The sequence below is a fragment of the Stegostoma tigrinum genome, chromosome 33, assembly GCF_030684315.1.
Source record: "Stegostoma tigrinum isolate sSteTig4 chromosome 33, sSteTig4.hap1, whole genome shotgun sequence".
NCBI lineage: Eukaryota > Metazoa > Chordata > Chondrichthyes > Orectolobiformes > Stegostomatidae > Stegostoma > Stegostoma tigrinum.
Genome location: NC_081386.1, coordinates 5,103,452 through 5,126,222, shown reverse-complemented (window position 1 = coordinate 5,126,222; position 22,771 = coordinate 5,103,452). Strand labels below are relative to the sequence as shown.

The window sequence follows — 22,771 nt, the reverse complement described above, 5'->3', positions numbered from 1 at the left end:
TTTTTCTGAAGAAGGGTCCCAACACGAAACGTCAGCTTTCCTGCCCCTCTGATGCTGCCTGGTCTGCTGTGTTCATCCAGCTCTACACCGTGTTATCTCTGACTCCAGCATCTGTAGTTCTTACTATCGCAAACTAAACCAACAGTTAGGTTTAGATTTAATGAATGGAGGAAAGGGGGTTAAAATGAAACGGAAACAGGAAAGGAAAATTTAAGATGAAATTTGTGATTTATTCCTGCTTTGTAACTTCTGTGTAGTAAATGCTATTGTTGATACTCTGAACTAAAAATGCATGATATTGGAAATAAGCATCAGCTCATTCAGCATCTGGGAAAAGAGAAGGCCATAAATAATTAGGGTGTAGGGCCTTCTGACAGATTTTGATTAAGGGGCCTAACCCATCACAGTAACCTGCATTCCTTCTCCTCAGACACTGACTATCCTATTGGACGTTCCTTGCACATTTTTACCTCAGACTTCCAGCTTCTTTTCTTATTTCCTTCAATCTTTAGGATGGGTGCTTTCTTCTCCCCGTGCCTTCCAGCGTTCAATGTTCTCAAACTGATTGGCCTCATGTATTTAAGGAGTTGGGCAGTCTTGACTTGTAATGTTCCACATCAGCAGGTTTTCCGTGCTTCAAGGTCAGTGCTCTATTTAAATCCCATGTTCACCAGGAATGAATTGCAATGGACATTGTTACTTAGTTCAATTTTGAATCCAGTTAAAAGGTATCAAGAAATCATTAGTTTAATTAGCACAGTAAAATGCTACTGATACTTTGTGATCAATCATGTCCTGACTGATGCATATTTGTTACAATAAACACTCCTGTTAAAATAACATCCTAATTACATTGCTCCCTCATTTCCATGTAATTGGTATAGATGCTTGTCAACTCTATTTCTTATTCCCTTGATCAGAATATGAAAATGCTCACACAATTCAAGTCATTTGGATTTATATGACTTCTATTTATCTTCTGAGAGTCTTGGAGCCGAGTTCAATAGTTAAAGATGTGTCATGGGTAATTCCCTGATTCCATAATCCAGCAATTAGACTGTCTATAGAGGGCTGAGATGAATGATGGAATTATAATACCACGAACCTAATTTCCTTAGAGAAATGAATCCTAGGGAACTGTTCAGGAGGCATCTTGACAAAACTGATTAGGCATGGAATAGAGTGAAACAGATAGCATAGAGGTAAAAGATTTTTCATTTAGAAAGGCTTCATATATCAGCACAGTCTTGATGGGCTGAAAGGTCTGCCCCTGCGTTGTACTGTTCTTTTTATTTTGTTGTTGACACCATTCAAATGTAGAAACAAAAGAGGATGTAGTAGTAATGGTATGGGACAGTATAGATCAGGGTATTTACTCTGTTCTCTGCAGCAAAGAGTGAGAGTCCGAGGGGTGGTGTTGCCTGCCCAGTGCCAAGGTGTGGGACATCTGCTCGGGATGGAAAGGAATTTGCAGTGGGACAGGGAGGATCAGGTGGTCATGCTCCATGTGTGTATGAAGGCTAGAGGTAGAACTCGGAAAGAGGCTCTGCAGAGAGGGTATGAGGAGGTGGCACTAAATTAGATAGCAGAACCTCAAAAGTTGCAATCTCTGGATTCTTCTTTAAACAGAATGTCCTTACTTTGATTATCCCATCAATATTTTTTACTCTTGGCTGGATTCAGATTTCGATGCAGAAGACCTTGATAGAGAAAGATGTGTCTTTGCAATCTGTTCCTGACTTCTTTTATTCCTTAGCTTCCTTATTCCCTGAGCCAAGTGTGAATTGGCATAGAGTAGGTGAATGTAGTGAGATGAGTGTGTGGACTTTGAGTCTGGGGCTCATTTAATGAAGGGGCAAACAACCCACCAAGCTACCAACCCCAGCACCCCCCTCACAAAAAAAAGGAGAACCTCAAAGTTTACAATCCCTGGATTCCTTTGTTACAAGATCTCCTTACTTGGTCTGGAAATGCTGGAAAGGCCCATTGATGGTCTTTCTGTCCCCATGCTAATGAAATCCCTCAAATAGGCAATTAATGCCCAATTAGCCTCTTCTTATAGTTTTTGGCATTAACCCAGTGGTAGTAGGGCCTAGTGTTGTGTGGGAAGCCTCAAGGTTCCTAGTGCTTGTTCTGCTTGTTCCTATAAGCAGAGCAACATTGTTGTCAGTCATGAGTGGATGCCAGATCTTGGCAAATGAGACTTTCACCATGGGGTCCTGATCCAGTGGAAGGGCCAGTCTCAACTGCCTGAGTTACACATAGCACCAGTGTGATCTTTTCAGGCAAGGTGTTTTGTGTGTGTATGTGTGTATCTCTCACTGTCAACATCCAAGACCCTTGCTACCTCCATAAAACTCAAGCCAGGGATGAGAATGTTAAAATCAACAGTTGCCAAACTGGGAGCTGTGGCAGAGCAGGGAGCTCAGACTGAGAGGTGTAAAAAGGACTTCGTGCATATTGAGATTGCGGGGGAGAGTTTGAGGTGACATCAGGTTGCCTGAGTGGTCAGGAGTGTCTTGGAATTGTCAGAACTCAGGTGACAAAAGCAGAGATCAAGCTTTCAGCAACATCCTTAGATTTGAAGGGTAGCTTGTGTCTGCGCTCCCTTCTCCCAAGTGTAAAGCAAATATTAATCCAGCTCTTCCTGTGAGAATTAATTCACAAAATATTAGTTGCTTTTGGACAGAATTTATTCTACTTGCCTTGTATAGATTTGGCAACCAGAAGAGGCAGATTTAAGTCAATTGGCACAGAACCAAGGGAGAGAAAGCGAGAGAATTATACCCAGCAGGTCATTCAGAACTGGAATGGAAGTGAATAGATGATAGAAGCAGTTCAAAGGCATATCCAAAACACTGGAAAAACGGGGGAAACAATGGCAGGGCCGACAAGAAACAACTGGAGAATTGAGTAGCCCTTTCAAAGAGCTGGTAGGATGTGCTAAATAGCCTCTTTTTTATAGTGTTCCAGTTCGTGTATACAAGAATAGAATTTATTTGAATCTTTTACCTCAACAGAAGATTGTTATTCTGTTTCCATGTCAGCCCTCACGGTTTAAATTAAGTAGGCTGTTTCCATAGGATGGGGATCATTTAGCCTTCGTTCTCACTGGGCCAGAGCAGTGAACTTTGGTCATCAAGTTGGATAAAGTGAGTGAGTACTGAGTACCTTGACTGGGGGTAAATTCATTGAGACCACACTCTAGCATCAGTCCGGTACAGTGGAGAATTCGATTCTGAGGTGGGAGTTTTCTGTTTGGATAAAAGATTATCAACTTGAAATATTTTCTGTCCACATGTGCTGCCAGAGTATTTATGCATTTTTCTGTTTTTATTTCAAATTTTCAGCATTTACAGCCTGTTGTTTTCATATTTATGAATTATTTTAGCTGCCTGAAAATTGGGGGTCATAGAGTCACCTATACCGACCAGATATCCTAAATTTATCTAGTCCGATTTGCCAGCATTTGGCCCATATCCCTCTAAACCCTTTCTCTTCATATACCCTTATAGATACTTTCTAAATGTTGTAATCGTGCTCGCCTCTACCATTACATCTAGCAGCTCATTCCATTTCACCCTCTGCGTAAAAGCCTTGCTCCTAAGGTTCCTTTGATATCATTCCCCTCTCACCTTAAACCTGTGCCCTCCAGTTTTGGACTCCCCCCACCCTGGGAAAAAAGACCTTGTCTATTCACTCTACCCATGCCCCTCATGATTTTATAAACTTCAATAAAATCACCTCTCAGCTTCCGACCCAGCAGGGGAAATAACCCCAGACTGTACAGTCTCTCCCTACAATTCAGTGCTTCCCACCCTGGCAACATGCTTGTAAATCTTTTCTGAACCCTTTCAAGTTTAACAACATCTTTCCTTTGGCAGGGAGACCAGAATTGCATGCAGTATTCCAAAAGTGGCCTAACCAATGTCCTGTACAGCTACAATATGACCTCCCAACCCCCATACTCAATGCACTGACCAATAAGTGCAAGCATACTAAACACCTTCTTCACTATCCTGTCTACCTGCGACTCTATTTTCAAGGAACTATGAACCTACACTCCAAGGTCTCTTTGTTCAGCAACACTCCCCAGGACCCTGCCATTAACTGTTTTTGCCTTACCAAAATGCAACACTGCACATTTATCTAAATTTACCTCCATCTGCCACTACATGGCACATCTGATCACAGTCCCATTGTACTCTGAGATAACCTTCTTCACTATCCAGTACACCACCAACTTTGGTGCCATCTGCAAACTAACAAAATCTCCTATATTTACATCTAAATCATCAATCTAAACGGTGAAAAACAGTGGACCCAGCACCGATCCTTGAGACACACCTCTGGTCACAGGCCTCCGGTCCAGATAGCACCCTCTACCACACACCCTCTGTCTTCTACCTTCAAGCCAAGCCAACTCTGTATACAAATAGCTATCTCTCCCTAATCCAAAAGCACTGATTTCTCTCCCCTGCCCCCCAGTTCTTCACATTGTGACAGTGAGATACATTTTATATTGAGAGTGAAGGCTTCATGATATTACCCAATTTTGCAGTTAGTAGTGATAAACAGCAAATAGATTTAACAATAACACAGTGTTGAGCTGGAGAATCACAGCAGGCCATGCAGCATCAGAGGAACAGGAAAGCTGACGTTTTGGGTCGGGACCCTTATCTCTAATAGATGTAATGAATTGTGCATTTTTTCTCCTCCCAGATCGAACAATTTCTACCTAGCTATGACTCTGTTCATGCTTTTCTTGTGTATGCTACCAACCGTCTTTGCAATAGCAAGATATAGACCCTCTCCAAGTTGTGGACCATTTAGGTAACAGACTTTGATTAAAAACTCATCATATAAAGGCTCTTATTTATCAATGATAGAACAGTAAGTCCTGTTCATTGAAGCACCATTACAGCAATGCTCATCCAGATCTTGTTCTCTTTCTCAAACAGTGGCCAAGATAAAATTTATGACATTGTGTCAGAGACAATAGTCAATGATTTCCCTGTCTGGTTTAACACTGTGATGAGTTATGTCACTAGCCCTGTGGTGGCTCTTCCTGCACTGCTGCTGCTTTTGTAAGTACAAACACAGCTCTGTGAGACTATATTTATGGTTCTTTACATATCATAAACTTTGCAGTCTTCATTGTCCTTTGTGTGCAAGTACACCAGGAGTGACTTTACATTAAAATGTCACTGGACAGGATGAGAGGAATAAGTGGGGTACTTGTTATTTCTACAATTTGATATTTCACCAAAGAGAAGCAACGACAAATTGCATTTTCTTTTGCATGTTTTGGTGTTGTGGAAGTGTAATTGGGGAGTTATCCAGAACTTCAGGCTAATGTTCTGCCGCAAGGTGGCTTAGTGGTTAGCACCGCTGCCTCACAGCACCAGAGACATGGGTTTGACTCCACCTTCAGCCAACTGTCTGTGTGGAGCTAGCACATTCTCCCTGTGTCTGCATGGGTTTCTGCAGTAGTGTACAGAAATGTTAGGCTAGGTGGACTAGCTACGGGAAATTCAGTGTTATGGGGATATGGTGGGATGCAGTTTGGAAGGTTGGTGCAGGACTTGATGGGCTGAATGGCCTCTTTGTGTACTGCAGGGAATGTATGATTATGGAGACATGGGTTTGAATCCTATGGTATGAATATGATAAAATCTGAGTCAAAAGGCCCACCTAATGGTGACCATGCAATCATTGTTGTACAAGCTCATCCTTCAGGGAAGGAAATCTGCCATTTTTACCTGTTCTGACCTAAATGTAACTCCAGACCCCACAGCAATGGGATTGACTCTTAACTGCTAATCTACGGGATTGTAGGTCACAGTGCAGAATGTGGCCATTTGGCCCAATATGCCTGTACTGATTCCATGGAATCTTTTACATCTACTTGAGAGGACAGATAGGGGCTCATTTTAACGTCTTAGCTGAAAGAAGGCAGTCTCGCTGATGTAGTGTTCCCTTGCTGCTGCTTGGGATTGTCAGCCTCAGTCCTGACTCAAGTTTCTGGATTGGTATTAGAGAATGTTGTCAGCTTCAGTTACAACTGTTAGCAGTCGGTGGTGACTGGACGACATTCTACAGAGGTGTCCACAGATTTTGTCGGCACTAATCCACTCTGCTGCTGTAACTTCATTGGAAACGGAGCGCCCTTCCCACTCAGTTACACAAACATGGTTCCCACTACAATTTGGTGTTAAGGATCCCATAAAACTATTTTTTAAAAATTGAGTTTTTCTTTCACCAACTCAACCAACAAGCAGGTTGTCTGGTGACAATTACATTTCTGTTTTGTGGGAACTGACTAGGTCTAGATTAGTTACTGCATTTTCTGCATTACAATAGTGACTGTGCTTTGAGAGTACTTTGCTAGGATGTGCTGAGTTTGTGAAAGGCGCTACGTAAATGCAAAGCTGCCTTCTTTCTTCTCTATTAAAACTGTTTGGTAGAAGATTTTGATGGACACAGCCAATGCTTGCTGTGACAAAACGTTGGTTTAAATACGGTTTGAGCTGGCAAAGAACTAACCCTGACATAGTGTACTGATTCATGCAACATGTTATTAACAAGTATATTTTAAATAATGTTTCTTCTAGTATGTTGATATATTATCTCCAATCAATTGCACGCTCGCTAAAGTTTACCAATAATCAGCTCAGGATGCAGCTCCAAGTTGTATGTATCAGATTTGACCTTTTGAAACCTTTAAGATTTTGCACAGTTTGAATCCTATTAGAACAGAGATGTCAATATTTGTGTCCTTTCTATCTGCAGGAAAGAACAGAGGATAAAAAGAAAGTATTCCAGATGGCAGTTGGTAGGAGAATTTCTCATTTCATATCTGGCTTACGTATGTGGATATCTTAAATTAATCTAGACCCAAGTGCTATAATCTGGTCAGCATGGACAAGTTGGACCGAAGGGTCTGTTTTTGTGCTGCACATCTTTATGACTCTAACAAATCTACCACTTCATGCAATATATTAAACAGAGCAGACTTTCCATTAACAGAGTCACACAACATGGAAACAAGACCCTTCAGCCCAACTTGTCCATGCTGACCAAGTTTCCCAAACTAAACTGGCCTCACTTGCCTGCATTTGGCCCATATCCCTCTTAACCTTTCCTATTCATGCACCTGTCCAAATATCTATTAAATGTTGTAAATGTACCTGCATCTACCACGTCCTCTGGCAGTTTATTCCACGCACAAACCGACCTCTGTGTGAAAAAGTCACCCATCAGGTTCCCGGTAAATCTTTCTCCTCCCAACTTAAAAGCACACCTCCTAGTTTTGAACTCCCCCAACCTGGGGAAAAGACCTTAGCTGTTCACCTTATCTGTGCCCCTTGTGATTTTATGAACTTCTATATGGTCACCCCTAACCTCCTACACTCCAGTGGAGGCAAAAAAGGTCCTGCCTCTCCTTTATAACTCATCACAGGGACTGAAGAGTTTCTATTTTCTGTCAAACCTGTTATCAGTGTTAAAACAAAAGCAGAGAATATTGGAGAAACTTAGCAGGTCTGGCAGCATCTGTGGAGAGAGAAACAGAAATCTTGAATCTGGGATGACTGTTCCTCCAGACATTAATCAATACTGAGTCAGGTTGGATTTGAAACATTATAATAATGTTTCTTTCTCCACAGATGCTGCCAGATCTACTGAGTTTCTCCAGAATTCGCTGTGTCTGTTTCAGATTTTGAGCAGCTGTGTTAGCTGGCTTTTGTTTGACTGCTGCCATTGTTGATGTGGCTTAGTGTGTGCAGTTGCTGTGGAACCTGAAAGATCTACATATGAGAAATAATGCCGTAGATATCTTCCTGCATATTCAGGCGAGCGAAACCTCAGATTAACAAGAGCCTCAGGAAAGGTAGTAGCCAGTCCTCGACCCGTTGTAGCAGCAAAGTGTAAGGGGTGTTGTCATAATCTTATGCACCCAAGTGAGAGCCTTATTCATCAAAAGGGAAATTTGGAGATTCAAAAGGATCCTATCCCAGCCCCGTTTTTATTACAAGAAATCCAGAATCTTCTGCCTGGAGCTGCCCAAGTGAAATTCGAAGAAAATGAGTCCGTTCTTCCCCCCCCCCCCCCCGATTTTCTCCCTGGTCTTGGGAGTGCACTGACACTCATTAGAATATCAACATCTCGTTGACATTTTGGCCTCAGTATTCATTGAAGGAGGGAGGGTGGATTGCAAAACTTTCTGACTCAATAGAAGTGTCCCCTTTAATAGTGGCTCCCACCCATCTGGAGGAAATGAGGGAGCAATTGAGGGGGGTCTCCAGCTGCCTGTCCAGGCAAACACCCAAGATCCCATAGCAGTATTGTAAAGAAGAGTTAACTCTATTAAGTGTTAGGGGAGGTGATGGCCTCATGGTGTTATCACTTGACTGTTAATCCAGAGACCCACGAATGTTCTGGGGAGCCAAGTTCGAATCATGCCACAGCAGATGGTGGAATTTAAATTCAATTTTTAAAAAAATCCGGAACAAAGAGTCATCTACTGTTAAACATGAATCTGTTGCTGATTGTTGAAAAACCCATCTGGTTCACTAATGTTCTTTTAGGGGAGGAAACTGCCATCCTTACCTGGTCTGGCCTACATGTGACTCCAGACCCACAGCAATGTGGTTGACTCTGAACTGCCCTGTGGGCAAAAAGGCATGGGCAATAAATGCCACCAAGCCAGCAACGCTCTCACCCTGTGAATGAATTTTAAAAAGTCCTGGCCATATCACAGAAAAACAGATTCCTTGCTCATTTTTACATTTGGAAATGGTGGGTGTAATATTGGATTTTATAAAGATTTGGATATTTATGGATGTTATAGAAATACAGATGTTTGTTGGTGATGCTCAGATACCTGAAGCAGAACTCTCGAGTGCTCCCACTAAGATACAGTGGCAGAACCCGAATCATAATAAGGATTATTATTTGACATGGATCTTGTATGTTGGGGGTCATTTAGCTCAGTTGGCTGGATTGCTGATTTGCACAGAGCCAGCCCGCTGTGGTTCAGCAATCTAACCATGACTTTATTTTTCACTTGGATCCAACCTTTTGGGAGCACAGAGGCTTGCACACATTACATATTGTGCTATGATCGGGTGAAACAGTGGTGTCCTTGTGTCACACAGGGCAATCATTTATGAATGAGTAAGTACCAAGTGGAAAAATCTTTGCTGAAGGGCTTCATTGTCTTCCCTTCTCAGCACGATTCCAACATTTGGAGGATGGCGACAAGAAAACGGAACGTGAGAGTGAGGTGGACAGCCAGGAGTCCTTGATTCAATCATCACCTCGAAGGAATGGGAGTGTTGCGAATGTTGACTCCCCGGTCAGCGCAGGGAGCCACATTCTGAGTATTTCACAACAGCTGGCCCATGCGGATGTGCCTCAGATTCCCAGCCTCACTCATACTCCGACTGCAGCAGCTTCACGACACAAGCGTGAGCATGGCTTCCCGAGGTCAGATCACTCTTTAATTCCTCTCTTTCTAACTTACTAACTGCCATCTTTCACGATGCACTGAGGACAGCAGTCTGCCTGCTGAAATGTCTTTTGCTAAGATTCACTACCAAGCCCACTACTGATATTAAGTAACTGCCTGATAACCGAGCAAAGAGTGAGCCTCCATTCAGATCTCACAGCTGGAGCTGCATTTACTAGAAAGATTGTTAAATTTTTGCCTGCCCCTTTTTCCCGGTTTCCTTGGATTTCCCATCGAGAGTGCACTCATAGGGGCTTGAAAGCTGGGTAATGGAGGTAGATTTTAGGGAACACGTTAAAGGAGGAAAGAGGTGGACAGAGATGGAGAGCTTTAAAGACAGAATTCTAGACATTAGGATTTAGACAGCTACATGATGGAGCAATGAGAATTAGGGTGTGCAAGTTATCCAAATTGGGTAAGTGCTGAGATTTTGGAGAGTTGTAGAGCTGGAAGAGGGTTATAGGACCAGGGGAGGTTATCGAGATACAGAGGAATAAGCAGGTGGGAGCTTTTACTTTCTTGTGAACCCAATTCCTCTGAGTGTTTACTTGCTTGCTCACTTGCAACTTAGGCTACTCCGACAGAGAAAAAAGTCTGGTGATGTAACAAAGTGCCCCTCTTCCATGATTAAACTGGTGCCCATGTGTCATTGGAGAAGGAGCATGTGGTGTCCATCAGTGTTATCAATGCCTTTAGAGAGAGGTGGGCACCTTGGGGGATAGGGTACTTTATTTCCCCCTCCAACTCCAATTTGATTTAGTCCCTTCCCGCTCTCCCTATCTCCCCTCCCGGCATACACACACTCATGCATTGCACATCCTGGGCTTTACTTGTCAGTATTCGATTGGTTGGTGGTGGTGAGAGAGAACAAACAGAATTACAGTCCAGCTACCTTAGCATCTGTAGTGGGGAAGTGCTAGAGTCTGTTATAAAAGATGTGATAACAGAACATTTGGACAGCATTAATGGGATGAGACAAAGTTGCTTTGGGTTTACAAAGGGGAAATTCTGCTTAACAAATCAATGAGGTCTTTTTGAGAGTCTAACTAATAGGATAGATAAGAGAGTGGATGTGGTGTATTTGGATTTCACAATGACTTTTGTTAAGGTCCCACGTAAGAGGCTAGTGGGCAAAATGAAAGCACCTGGGATCGAGGTAACATATTGACATAGATTGAGGATTGGGAACACAATGGCAATAAAAGGATCTTTTTTCAGATGGTATGCAGTGACTAGTGGGGTTCACAGGGATCAGACTCCAGCTAATCACAATATATAAAAGAAAGACTCAATGAGGGAAATGAATACCGTATTTCCAAGTTTGCTGTTGACATAAAGCAATGTTGGATTGTCAGTTGTGAGGATGTTGCAAGGAGACCTCCAGAAGATCTGGACAATTTGAGTGAGTGCGTAAACACATGGTAAGTGCACTGTAACATGGATAAATGTGAAGTTATATACTTCGGTGTGAGAAACAGAAAGGCAGTGTATTATTTAAATGGTGATGCATTGGGAAGTGTGGATGTACAAAGAGGTCTGGGGGCCGTTGTACACCAGTCAATGAAAGTAGTCAAGCAGGTGCAGCAAGCGATTAGATCAGATTCCCAACAGTGTGGAAACAGGCCCTTTGGCCCAGCAAGTCCACACCACCCCTTGAAGCATCCCACCCAGACCCATCCACCCATAACCCACACACCCCTGAACACTATGGGCAACTTAGCATGGCGAATCCACCTAGCCCGCACATCTTTGGACTGTAGGAGGAAACTGGAGCACCCGGAGGAAACCCATGCAGACACAGGGAGAATGTGCAAACTCCGCACAGACAGTTACCCGACGCTGGAATCGAACCCGGGTCCCTGGTGCTGTGAGGCTGCAGTGCTAACCACTGAGACACCGTGCCGCCCCAGGTAGGAAGGTAAATGGTATCTAGGCTTTTATTGTAAGAAGTAGGGATGTCTTATTGCAGTTATACAGCACCTTGGTGAGACCGCACCTGGAAAATTGTTTGCAGTATTGGTCCCCCAACCTAAGAAAAGACATATTTGCTATAGAAGGAGTGCAGCGGAGATTCACGAGGCAGATACCAGGGATGGCACTGCTGTCATGTGATAAAACGTTGTCTTGACCGGCCTGTATTCACTATGGTTTAGAAGAAGGGGGGTGTGTATTCACTGAAACATATAAAGTTCCACCTGGGCTGGACAAACTAGATACAAAGGAGATCTTTTCCCCGGTTGAAGAATCTTGAATCAGGAGTCCCACTCTCAGGATATGGAGATAGCGGTTTAGCGCTGAGATAAGGAAGCATTTCTTTACTCAGACGGTGGACAGCCTGTGGAATTTGCTACCACAGAAGGCTGTCAAAGTTGCATCACCGAGTATATTCAAAAAAGAGATTGATAATACACATGAAAAGACATGCTAAGGACACGAAGGGTTATGGAGAGAAAATGTGAATATGTCATTGAAATAGAGGATCAGCCAAGCTCATATTGGGTGGTGGAGCAGGTTCAACAAACCTGATGGCTTGCTCCATATTGCTCTGTCCTGTTGCAAAGGGGCCATGGTTTTCTCCGATCAGTATCTCCATCATCACGGGATCTCATGAATCCCGCCATTGGCTGCCCATATTGCAGCATCAACAGCTAACACTGCACTTTCCAGTACAGCATCGGAGGAGCAGGAAGGCTGACGTTTCGGGCCTAGGCCCTAATTCTTCTCAGATTCTCCAGCATCTGCAGTTCCTATATCTCTGAAACACTTTCCAGTACAGCTTCCACTCCACTATCCACGCCATTATCTTTACTCTTTTGAACTTGGTGCCTTCAGTAATGTGAAGGTTCATTTTCTCCAGAGTTAATGGGAATTCTTATCTGTGGGTAAATTTTAACTGAGTTTATCTGAAGGGCTCTGTCACTGCACTTTGCAACATTCATCCTTCAGGAGAGGAATTTGAAATGGCAAAGAAGCACACAAATCAAAATGTTTTGGGTTTTATTACAATATATGACCTATTAATGAAGCAGAAGGCCAGAGTGTTCATGTGTGGAATGTGCTGGCTGTGATCTGTAAACTTGAAAGCACTTTTTGCTTTGTGATGAAGATAAATCTTCCTGCAATGAGACAATCAGAAAAGAGTGAGCCAGTACTCTCCATATCTGAGCATTGACTGTTCAACTAACAGGGAGATGGGTGATATCAACAAACATACAATAGATTACAAATGTATGATTACAGACATCCAAGTTAATGTTGACACTTAAATATTAAGTACCCAATTTTGCTGAATTGTGCTTTTGTGCATTTTTCTTTTCGTGTGTCTTAAGGCCAAAGTTTAAAAGATTTGCCAGCTCTTTAGAAATTTGATGTCCTTTAGAGAAGATTTGCCCTCCTTACACTGTCTGGCCAATGTGTGACTCCAGACATACAGCAACATTTATGACCCTTAACTGCCTTCTGGAAGGGTGGAGAAAGTCATTCAGTTCGAAGCCAATCAGTGTAGCGATGCCCACGTTCCATGAAAGAACAAAGGAGAACAAACGTTGATGGATTTTCTCAATTGGCATATAAACTATATTAAAGATGTTTCATTGGAGGAAATAACTATTTTATGCTGTCATGACCAACCTAAAATTTTACTTCCGTTTCCATGTTACTGGATCATTTCTGCAAATGTGCAGTGATATACAGATATCTTACAGTTTATGGAATCACTACAGTGCAGAAAAAGGCCCTGCGGCCCAACAAGTCCATACTGACCCTTCGAGCATCCCACCCAGACCTGCCCCCACCTAATCTACACATCCCTCGACACTGGGCAATTTCCCATGGCCAATCCACCCAACCTGCACATCTTTGGACTGTGGGAGGAAACCGGAACAAACCCACACAGACACAGGGAGAATGTGCAGACTCTACACAGACACTCACCTGAGGGTGGAATCGAACCCGGGTCCCTGGTGCTGTGAGGCTGCAGTGCTAACCACTGAGCCACCGTGGTGCTCTTATATAAAATGAAAAGTTACAAGGCAATAAAATAATTTAGCAAATTGCCCACAATGAACTTCCTTTCACTGTGAAACAATAACGGAGGTGAATCCTTCCATAGGCTGTGGCTCAGAGACATTGACAATGGAGCATCAACATCTTTACACTCCAATCCTGATCTTCCTGTTAAAGAGGTCTACAAGAAGCCATTGCCCATTTCCCCATTGACCCAAATGGACTCAGTCTGCTTGATAATGCCCATCTTTATTTCCTTGGCACTAATCTGGAGGAGCGGATCGCCCATCCATTGCAGAACCCACCTGACTGTGTCATTCTCCTGAGCTGGGAACACGGACTGCCAATTTGAGCATGTCCATTCATTCAGTGCAGTCCCAGTCTTGGAATAGGATATACATCTGCTTGTGTTGCCATGTTGAATTTGTGATAATTAATATAAAATCTTTGTGCCCCACCTGGTTTTGGCAGCATTATGATAGGCGAGCCCCAGCGACTGTGACTCTTCAATAATGTCATTGTTTATCATGAACTAAATCTGTCTCCAGGTGACCACATTCTCCCCGTGTCTGCGTGGGTTTCTTCCAAATGCTGCAGTTTTCTCTCACAGACCAAAGATGTGCACATTAGGTGGGTTGACCATGCTAAATTGCCCGTAGTTTTCAGGGATTTGCGGGCTAGGTGGGTTAGCTATGGGAAATGCAAGGTTACAAGGATATGGTAAGCATGTGAGCCTGGGTGAGATGTTGTTCAGAAGTTTGGTATGGACTTGATGGGCTGAATGGCCTGTTTCCACACTGTAGGGATTCTATGATTCTGCGACATATTATTAGATTTACAAAATGTGTTCTTGTGTAAATTCTGCAATACACTGCTCTGAAAAACACACCCTACAAAAACACTTTCACGTTAACCTTGCCCTTCTGATTTGTCCAGTCAATGTTCAGAGTACATCGCCAATGACAATGAGCATGTCTTTCTTACACACTTCTATTAATTCCTGACTTATACTTTGGCCCACAGTTAAGAAAATTTTGATGGTGGGGGTGTTCTACACACACTTCCCACCCTTAACCTCTTTCCATTGCTATTCCTTACCTCCTATCAAAATGATTTTACAGCGTGATGTATTGTACCGAGATAATTATTCTGATACCTATTTTTATTCATATACCTAACCCACCTCATTTTCCTTTTTGTCTATTCTTCTGGGATGTTGAATACCTTTGAATATTGGTTGCTGGTCCTGGCCACCCTGCAACTATGCCTCTGTAATAGCTGTCAAGTCATATTTCTTTAATTCTATTTGTGTAGGTAACTGATCTGCCTTGTTACAAATGCTGCATGCATTCAAATATCAAACCTTAAGCTTTAATGTTTTACCATTATTACAGTCCTTCAAAAGCTAGTATTGGAAATTTTAATTTCGGGTTGATGGTTCCCCACTACCTGGCAAAACTTAATAATGACTTTAAGTAAACCTGGCCATTAAACCAGTTTTAATATTTTAGTCTGCATTATCCTAATAATAAAATGATCTGCTATATGCATTTCATTCACACTAACTTTTGATACTCAGATGAAACAATCACCTGATGGACAACTGCCCATTCCTCATCTATATGAAGTAGTGTCCAGTTCCTTAGTAAAACTTTGTCTGTAATAGGTCTGTTTTCTCTAAGGATTTAGAAGGTTAAGGGGTGATCTAATCGAAGTCTTCATGGACTTGCGGGAAGAATGGTGTAGGATTTTGGAGGAGTGAGACAAAACATTCAGGCTCACCTTGTCGTTTCTGGAACAACATCTATCCCAGTTACATAACCTGTAAGTGGCATTTAACATACAATAAACAACATGCCAAGAAAAGACGGTGGATAAACTATTTGCAGATATCAGCAAGTTTATGTATTTGAAAATGTACCATTTAAAGCTGACCTCATTCTCAGTGAAAGTCCAAGGGGAGTTTGACACAAGGGTCAGGAAGTGGGCCAGGATCTTCCAGTGTGCTCATCATCTCAACTATGAGGTGTGAATATGGCCTTCTCTGGTATATGTTTTGACTGCTCCACATTGTCCCTGGCATGCAAGTGGTCCATCCACACTGGGGATCCTCTCCTTCAATTGGATTCCCTGGCAGACAGTCCAAATAATCACCTCGACCATTGTACAAAGATCCTCTGGTCCATCCAGTGTTTCCCACATAACTTGCAACACCTTGTGCTTTGCAACATACAGGCTCCCGATTCCATCCAAAACTCTGGGATCTCCAGAAAGAACCCAAAAATGGTTAAAATCCTAGCCAGGGAATAAAGCTGGAAATTCTTCTCTGTCCCATTTAAGAGTTCAAAACTTGATAGACACATGAACACGAGGTAACAGAGAGATAGAAACCATGCATGGGCAAGCAGTGGCAAGTCTGAATAAAGATTAGAATCAGAGCAGGCTTAGTGTGCCAAAGGACCTGTTCCTGGGCTGTTTTGAATTGTATTGTAGTGCAGGAGATATCTGTCTCTGATGTTACAATATAGCCGCTTCCTTTTTCCACTCTGTACAGCTTCCCTGGGATCTCCTTGTCCTTACTTTGAGTAATTGTTGAACCAATCCAGAAAAGTGAAGCCTGTGTCATATCAAGATGACCAAGATTATTTCAAAACTTAGCGTTTGTATTCAAGCTACATACAGAGACAGTGAGAAATCCCAGCCAGAATAGTGATATTTAGTAAATTCCCACGTCAGTCACATGAGCAGACTACTTTGCTCTAAGTGAGTGGGACTGATTTTACAGATATCATTGATTCTCTGTCTCTGTTGTGCAGTCATTACACTTTGCTGGAGAAATGAGTCTGCTTTTATCAGATGATTTCTGTCTTAGTTTTGATCACCTGTTCATTTCCCATCATCACTGTTGTAAAGTAGACTCTGTTTACTGTACATTCAGCTCCCAACAGTGGCAAGTTCGGAAATGGGGAGTCTACATGCAGCTAAACAGCGTCTGCTCCTCACTGTGGGTAATTTGTTATTATAAACCTCTTTCGGCATAGATATCTGTAGGGCCTACTTGGCCTATAGTGGCAAATGTAAACCACTTACAGATCTAACCAGAAGAGACTCCCACACAGACAAGTTGTTTAATGTATGTTAAATGCTAGTTACAGGTTATGTAACTGGGATAGATGTTGTTCCAGAAATGACAAGGTGGACCTGAATGTTCTGTCTCACTACTCCAAAATCCTACACCATTCTTCCCACAACTCCATGGAATGACATGATAGTGGGTGATAATGAAGACACTCCTCAAGATTAACCCTTTCTGAGCTTTTCAGGCCCATATACAACAGAAATTTCACTTTGCGAGATGGTAATGTAGCAGAACCCCACCACTTTGTTGCCTCCATCAGAATTAGGTTTTGGTTGAGAAGGACCATTGTGACCTTCCTGCTCTATCACCAATTGAGGCACTTGACTAATAAAATAATGGACTACTTAAGGGCCACGTCCCTATGCTGCTGGCACCATATTACCCGGGGGAAGAGGGTGGAGACAGAGACAAGGTGTCATCCCTCAGTAACCCCCATATTTGCTTCAGACCCTCCTGATTCTCTTTGTCCTCGGTCCTATCAATCCAAGAATCCTGTGCCCATATTGCCTTCCATTTTGCTGGGATCTCGTTGATTCTGGTCTCCAGTCTGCAGGTAAGACCCCAAAGCCTCAAAAGGATTCTGCCTGACAACTTTGTTTGCTGTAAAATAGATTTTGTTTATCATTTGCAATAAAACAAACTCAAAGAAAATTTTTACAGTCTCATTCCAGTAGCTAACCCATTAGTGTCAATGGTCACTGAAATATTTACACTAAAATAGCAAATACCCTTCCAGTTGGGCACAAGAAGTTCAGTTGGGGGTCATGTCTGGGAGAATATCCCTGAAAAATATGTTGTTTTTTGGACAGGCAGACTAGCATTTATTACCTATCCCAAGCTGCCCAGGGAGTAGTTCGGAGTCAACCCCATTGCTGTGGGTCTGGAGTCACATAGGCCAGACCAGGTAAGATGGCAGATTTCCTTCCCTAAAGGGCATTAATAAACCAGATGGGTTTTTATGATAATTAACAATTGTTGCACATTCACCATTAGACTAACAATTTTAATTTTATTTTTTTTTTAATTGAATTCAAATTTCACACTATGCCGTGGTGGGATTCGAACCTATGTTCCTAGAACAATAAACTGGGGGTCTGGTTTACAGATTAGTTGACATTACCGTGGTACCACCAAACACATTCCAAAGCTAATGCACGTGTGGAAGAGATCTTTGTTCACAATCTCTCAGTTTCTATGAGTTTGGACATTATTGATGCTTTCCCTTTACTCCCTCTCCCTAGGAATCCAGGTGGATTACAGGGAGCCACAAGTGGGCACCACAGAGGAAAATCATCCTCCAGCCGTGCCACCAAATTACCGGAAGATATTCATCTCGATGCCCCTTTTAGGAAGTGTGTCAGACCACTACATTACTCACCTGCAGAAGGGGGTCCGCAGATGATTCTAGGTCGCAGGGTGCACACGGCACGTTACATATTAGTCAATGAGCGTGAGCCGAGGAAGAGGTTAATGCGCTCAGTCACTCGAATCCCGAGGCATTACAAGGTGGACGAGACCAGGGGCGCAGTAGAAATGTTGCCAAGGAATCTGAAAAGGTATGCGGTTCACGCAGGGCACAGAACCAACCCACAGCTGCACGTCAGCGAAGAGGAGGAGGATGAGGACGAGCTGGAGCAAGGCACGTTTAGCAGGTCTCCACGCCCGCACTCGCTCTCCGATCTCCACCAACCCACTCGCTTCTACATCGGGGACAGCAAAGATAGCCGGATATTGGTCGGCAAGGATGTGGCCCAGATCCGGTATGAGTACGAGGACTCTGAGCCGCAGCAGGATTGTGCAGGCCCTGGGTCATCTCACGTTCAGTGGAACAGCAAAGGTCTGGCACCAAGCCAGCAAGGTGCTGGAGCTTCCATCAAATGGAAAACGAAACACAAAGCAGATCAGTCATTGACGGAATCGGACTCTGCCTCAATCGCATCAAGCAGTGACCAGCAGAACAGCAGCACCGACCAGTACATTCAGGTCATTCACACCAAGGATAAGTATTTGAAAACTTCCAATGAGAATCTAAGCAGGAGCAAGTCAAGAGTAAGCATTGAACTGATTGAGACAGAGGCTAATGAACTGATCTGTTCCAATGTCTAGAATCAGTGTGTTCATGTGCACAACAGTAGTAGTTGTGAGATATATAGGAGAGGGACTTAAGGAGAGGTTAGATGGGTAGAATTAAGAGAGAAAAGTAAAAGGATATGCTGGTAGCGTTAGAAGAATTGAGAGTTTACTTATTTGGAGGGCTGTTAGGATTATTTGATGAAATTCAATGTAAATCTGATGTCTGTGATCTACTTTGTAGTGGGACGCCTGACAATTTTAAAAAATACTGTATGTTCTTTTAGTTGATTGCTTATAACTTAAGGATGGGTTCCAAACATAGATGGCTTTTTGTCGGATGAAGAGCATGAGGCAATAACGATCAAAGACAGGTTAAAGAGAGTTAAAATACAGATCGCCATGATCTTATTAAATGATGGAAGCATCTGGCAGGGCTGAATGGCCTCCTCCTATTCCAATATTGCATTCTCAAAATTAACAACAGTTGGAGATAATTTAATGAGATCGGGAGATCGTGCTGATTATTTAATTAACTCACACCCATCATTAACTAAGCTTCACATTTAGACACGTTGCAAGTAAAGAGGTTAGAACTGCTGAGTTCTGGATAACGGTGAATCAGTAGGTGTCCTGCCTTAAATTGGAAATGTCATTCCTTAGATTAAAAAATAGAAAAAAAGACCCTGGCATTTTTCAGTTTTCATTTAAAAGGACATTGTTCTGGGCAGTCGCAACATTCGTTCAGAAATTGGCACTTGAGACGCCTTCAGAATAATCGTTTGCATTTATACAGCCCTTTTACTTTAGTATAGCTTCCCAAGATGCTTCACAGAAGTGAGAAACAGAAAGCTTTATTAGGACAGTAGAGGAATCAAGGGTAATGGAGACAACATAAGAAAGTAGACATTAGGAATGTTAAATCAGCCATGATCCTGTTGAATGTCAAGGCAGGCTCAAGAGGCCAGATGTCCTACTCCTACTTCGTACGGTCTTATGGACAAAGGCAGGTTTAGTAGGAAGAAGCAGGGGTAGAATTCCAGAATTAGCCCCCATTAGCCCGGGACAAGGGCAAAATTTAACTTAACTGAGGCTTGGGTACAGTATCTTTTGGTTTTGCATTTTGAATTTGAACATGAACTTGATGAGGTTGTTGACTTCCTTGCTGAGCTGGCTTGTTCTCGTTAATGAACTTGGTGGTGTATAAAAAATAAATCTGGCTTCACAACATGTCAGTTGTAAAGCAAATGAAAATGTATTGTTTAACCACTCAATCTTCTGACAGTCACATCATCAACCATGTCTGTAACTTAGAATGTATTTGTAAATTATTTATTACATGTTTGGAGCCCTCTCTCTGAATTTCAGACTTATTGCTGTTGCTAATAGACATAACTAAGATCCAGAAATATTGTTGAATTCAGACACGGTCAGTAAAACAAATTCCTTAAAAGCTGAGCGTCTCATCTTCTGTTCCGTGAGTGGCACAATGGTGATGGTAGGGAAGTGTGTTTGACTCTACCCTGGGATCCGCTCACTTACACATTTAGATCTCTGCTGCTGTCTGTAGTACCCAGTGCATTGAGAGAGAGCGTTGGGGTTTGGATTACAGGGAACCAGCTGCAGGTAAAAATGGAGAGCTCGAAACACAAACAGCGTCTCGGAGAAAAACTAAAAGGACAGTTAACAACACAACATGGCCATTTGGGAGGACAGAACCTGAGAATTATTGAAAAATGTCAGATTGTGTCAAAATTTTCTGTCTTGTACTCATCAGGACAATTCACAATAATACCAAAGCAAAGGGAAAGTAACATTCCACGCTGTGTGGCTATGAGTTTGTTGATTTGTTGGCTAGTAGACTCTGATTAGAATTGCCATGGAAACTCCCACAATGTATGAATATGAATTTCAGTGCATGTAATGCTAGGGATGTAAGCTGTACATCCCAGAGATTTATGGATCCAGTCAAACAGGGTATCCCTTTAGCTGTTCGCCTCAAGCAAGTTCTAACTGTTCCCAACCCGCCCCGATTACAAATCTCATTTAAATGTTACATATTTAGACAACAATTGCTGAATTACTGAACAATGGCTGAACCAGGCGAAGAATGACCTTGACAACCAACTTAAAATTATCAGTCAGGATTGCAGCAGGACATGCTTGAACATACTAGAAGCTACTTGTATTAATACAGAAGACCCTGCACCTCTTCAGTCAAGGTCTAAATACCTCTTATAGAAAAAGCTGAAAGAACTCAGCAGGCCTGGCAGCATTTGTAGAGAGGGAAACACAGTTAATGTTTCAATTCCAGTAAGATACTTCTGCAGAACTGAAGTGCTTTATACACCTCTCACTATACCCCATATGCCAGCTTCGATTCACCAAACCATGTGGCAACCATTGTCTGGTTAATTTCTCAGGGCAATCAAAGTCAACCCTCCTGGTCAACCAATTTAAACCAACATCGGCAGTTAACTAGCAATTATTACCCATCTGGTGCATTCTTTGTTGCACTAAGATGGCAGCATTCAGGTAATTACTACAAATCCAGAACCTTATAGTACTGGGAGAGGGAACAAAAAAACAGGAGAAGTCCTTTGCAGGCCTGGGAGACTTTACAGTACCATTCTAGGGACATGGATTCAAATCCACCATGGGTTTCAATAAGATTCAATGAAAAAGACCCGAATAAAGAGCTAGTCTAATGACTAGTGACTAATGACTAGTCAGTGACTGTCTAACCAGTATTAATTGTCGTAAAAACCTATCTGGTTTACTAATGTATTTTACAAAAAGAAATATGCTATTTTTACCTTGTTTAGTATATATGTGACTCCAGACCCTCAGCAATTTTGGTGACCACTACAAAAACTAAAGAAAGGAATGAAACCAGATCACCTGACATCAAATGAGGCACTGAGAGTCACACCAACAAACAAAGCCTGGCCGACCCTACAGTTTGCCCATGCCAACACCCGAGGGATTGTGCCAAAACTGGGGGAACTGTCACAAAGACCAGTAAAACAACAGCATTACATAAGCTTACTCCCAGCATCAGCATTTTTAACACTGTTCAACCAACACTGTCACCATCCTTGGCTGTGTCCTGTGTTAAGATATGAGCCTTTCAGAAGGATTTGGTCTGTCATAGTAGAGCTGGATGAACACAGCAGGCCAAGCAAAAAGATGCTGCTTGGCTTACTATGTTCAACCAGCTCCACACTTTGTTATCTCGGATTCTCCAGCATCTGCAGTTCCCATTATCTTTGGCCTGTCATGTTTCTTTTCAAAGCAAGTGTTGTAAACTTGGAGCCAAGCTGTCAGTTGTGAGCCCAGCAATGTAGATAGCTTTGGTATTTTTTAAAAGCAGACGAAGGATGTGGAAGCTTTGGAAAGGGTGCAGAGGAAATTTACTAGGATGTTGCCTGGTGTGGAGGGAAGGTCTTACGAGGAAAGGCTGAGGGACTTGAGGCTGTTTTCGTTAGAGAGAAGAAGGTTGAGAGGTGACTTAATTGAAACATATAAAATAATCAGAGGGTTAGATAGGGTGGATAGGGAGAGCCTTTTTCCTAGGATGGTGACGGTGAGCACGAGGGGGCATAGCTTTAAATTGAAGGGTGAAAGATATAGGACAGATGTCAGAGGTAGTTTCTTTACTCAGAGAGTAGTAAGGGAATGGAACGCTTTGCCTGCAACGGTAGTAGATTCGCCAACTTTAGGTACATTTAAGTTGTCATTGGATAAGCATATGGACGTACATGGAATAGTGGAGGTTAGATGGGCTTCAGATTGGTATGACAGGTTGGCACAACATCGAGGGCCAAAGGTCCTGTAATGTGCTGCAATGTTCTATGTTCTATGTTCTATGAAAGAATCATGAGTGGTTGGGATCAAGCTCCCACAGATCCAGGACTTTAGTTTAAGTCTCAGTAGCTGTCAGGGTTTGGAAGCTGCTACACATCTCTCCCTGTTACAGCAAAACACTTGAGGTCTCTCGCTCATTCAATCTTTCGCTCTCTCACTCTTTCGCTCACTCTCTCTCT

General features: G+C 42.6%; 1 protein-coding gene across 1 annotated transcript in view; it reads left to right on the top strand.

The window, feature by feature from the left end:
• The window catches only part of LOC125467381 (transmembrane channel-like protein 3), a 54,960-nt gene extending 34,811 nt beyond the window's left edge, over window positions 1-20,149 (top strand). The window contains exons 16-22 of the mRNA XM_048563148.2: window positions 513-641; window positions 4,723-4,833; window positions 4,962-5,087; window positions 6,615-6,693; window positions 6,793-6,835; window positions 9,234-9,489; window positions 17,897-20,149. Coding sequence (XP_048419105.1) covers window positions 513-641; window positions 4,723-4,833; window positions 4,962-5,087; window positions 6,615-6,693; window positions 6,793-6,835; window positions 9,234-9,489; window positions 17,897-18,761 — 1,609 coding nt within the window. The 3' untranslated portion in view covers window positions 18,762-20,149. The remainder of the gene's footprint in view (window positions 1-512; window positions 642-4,722; window positions 4,834-4,961; window positions 5,088-6,614; window positions 6,694-6,792; window positions 6,836-9,233; window positions 9,490-17,896) is intronic.
• The last annotated feature ends 2,622 nt before the right edge of the window (window positions 20,150-22,771 follow it).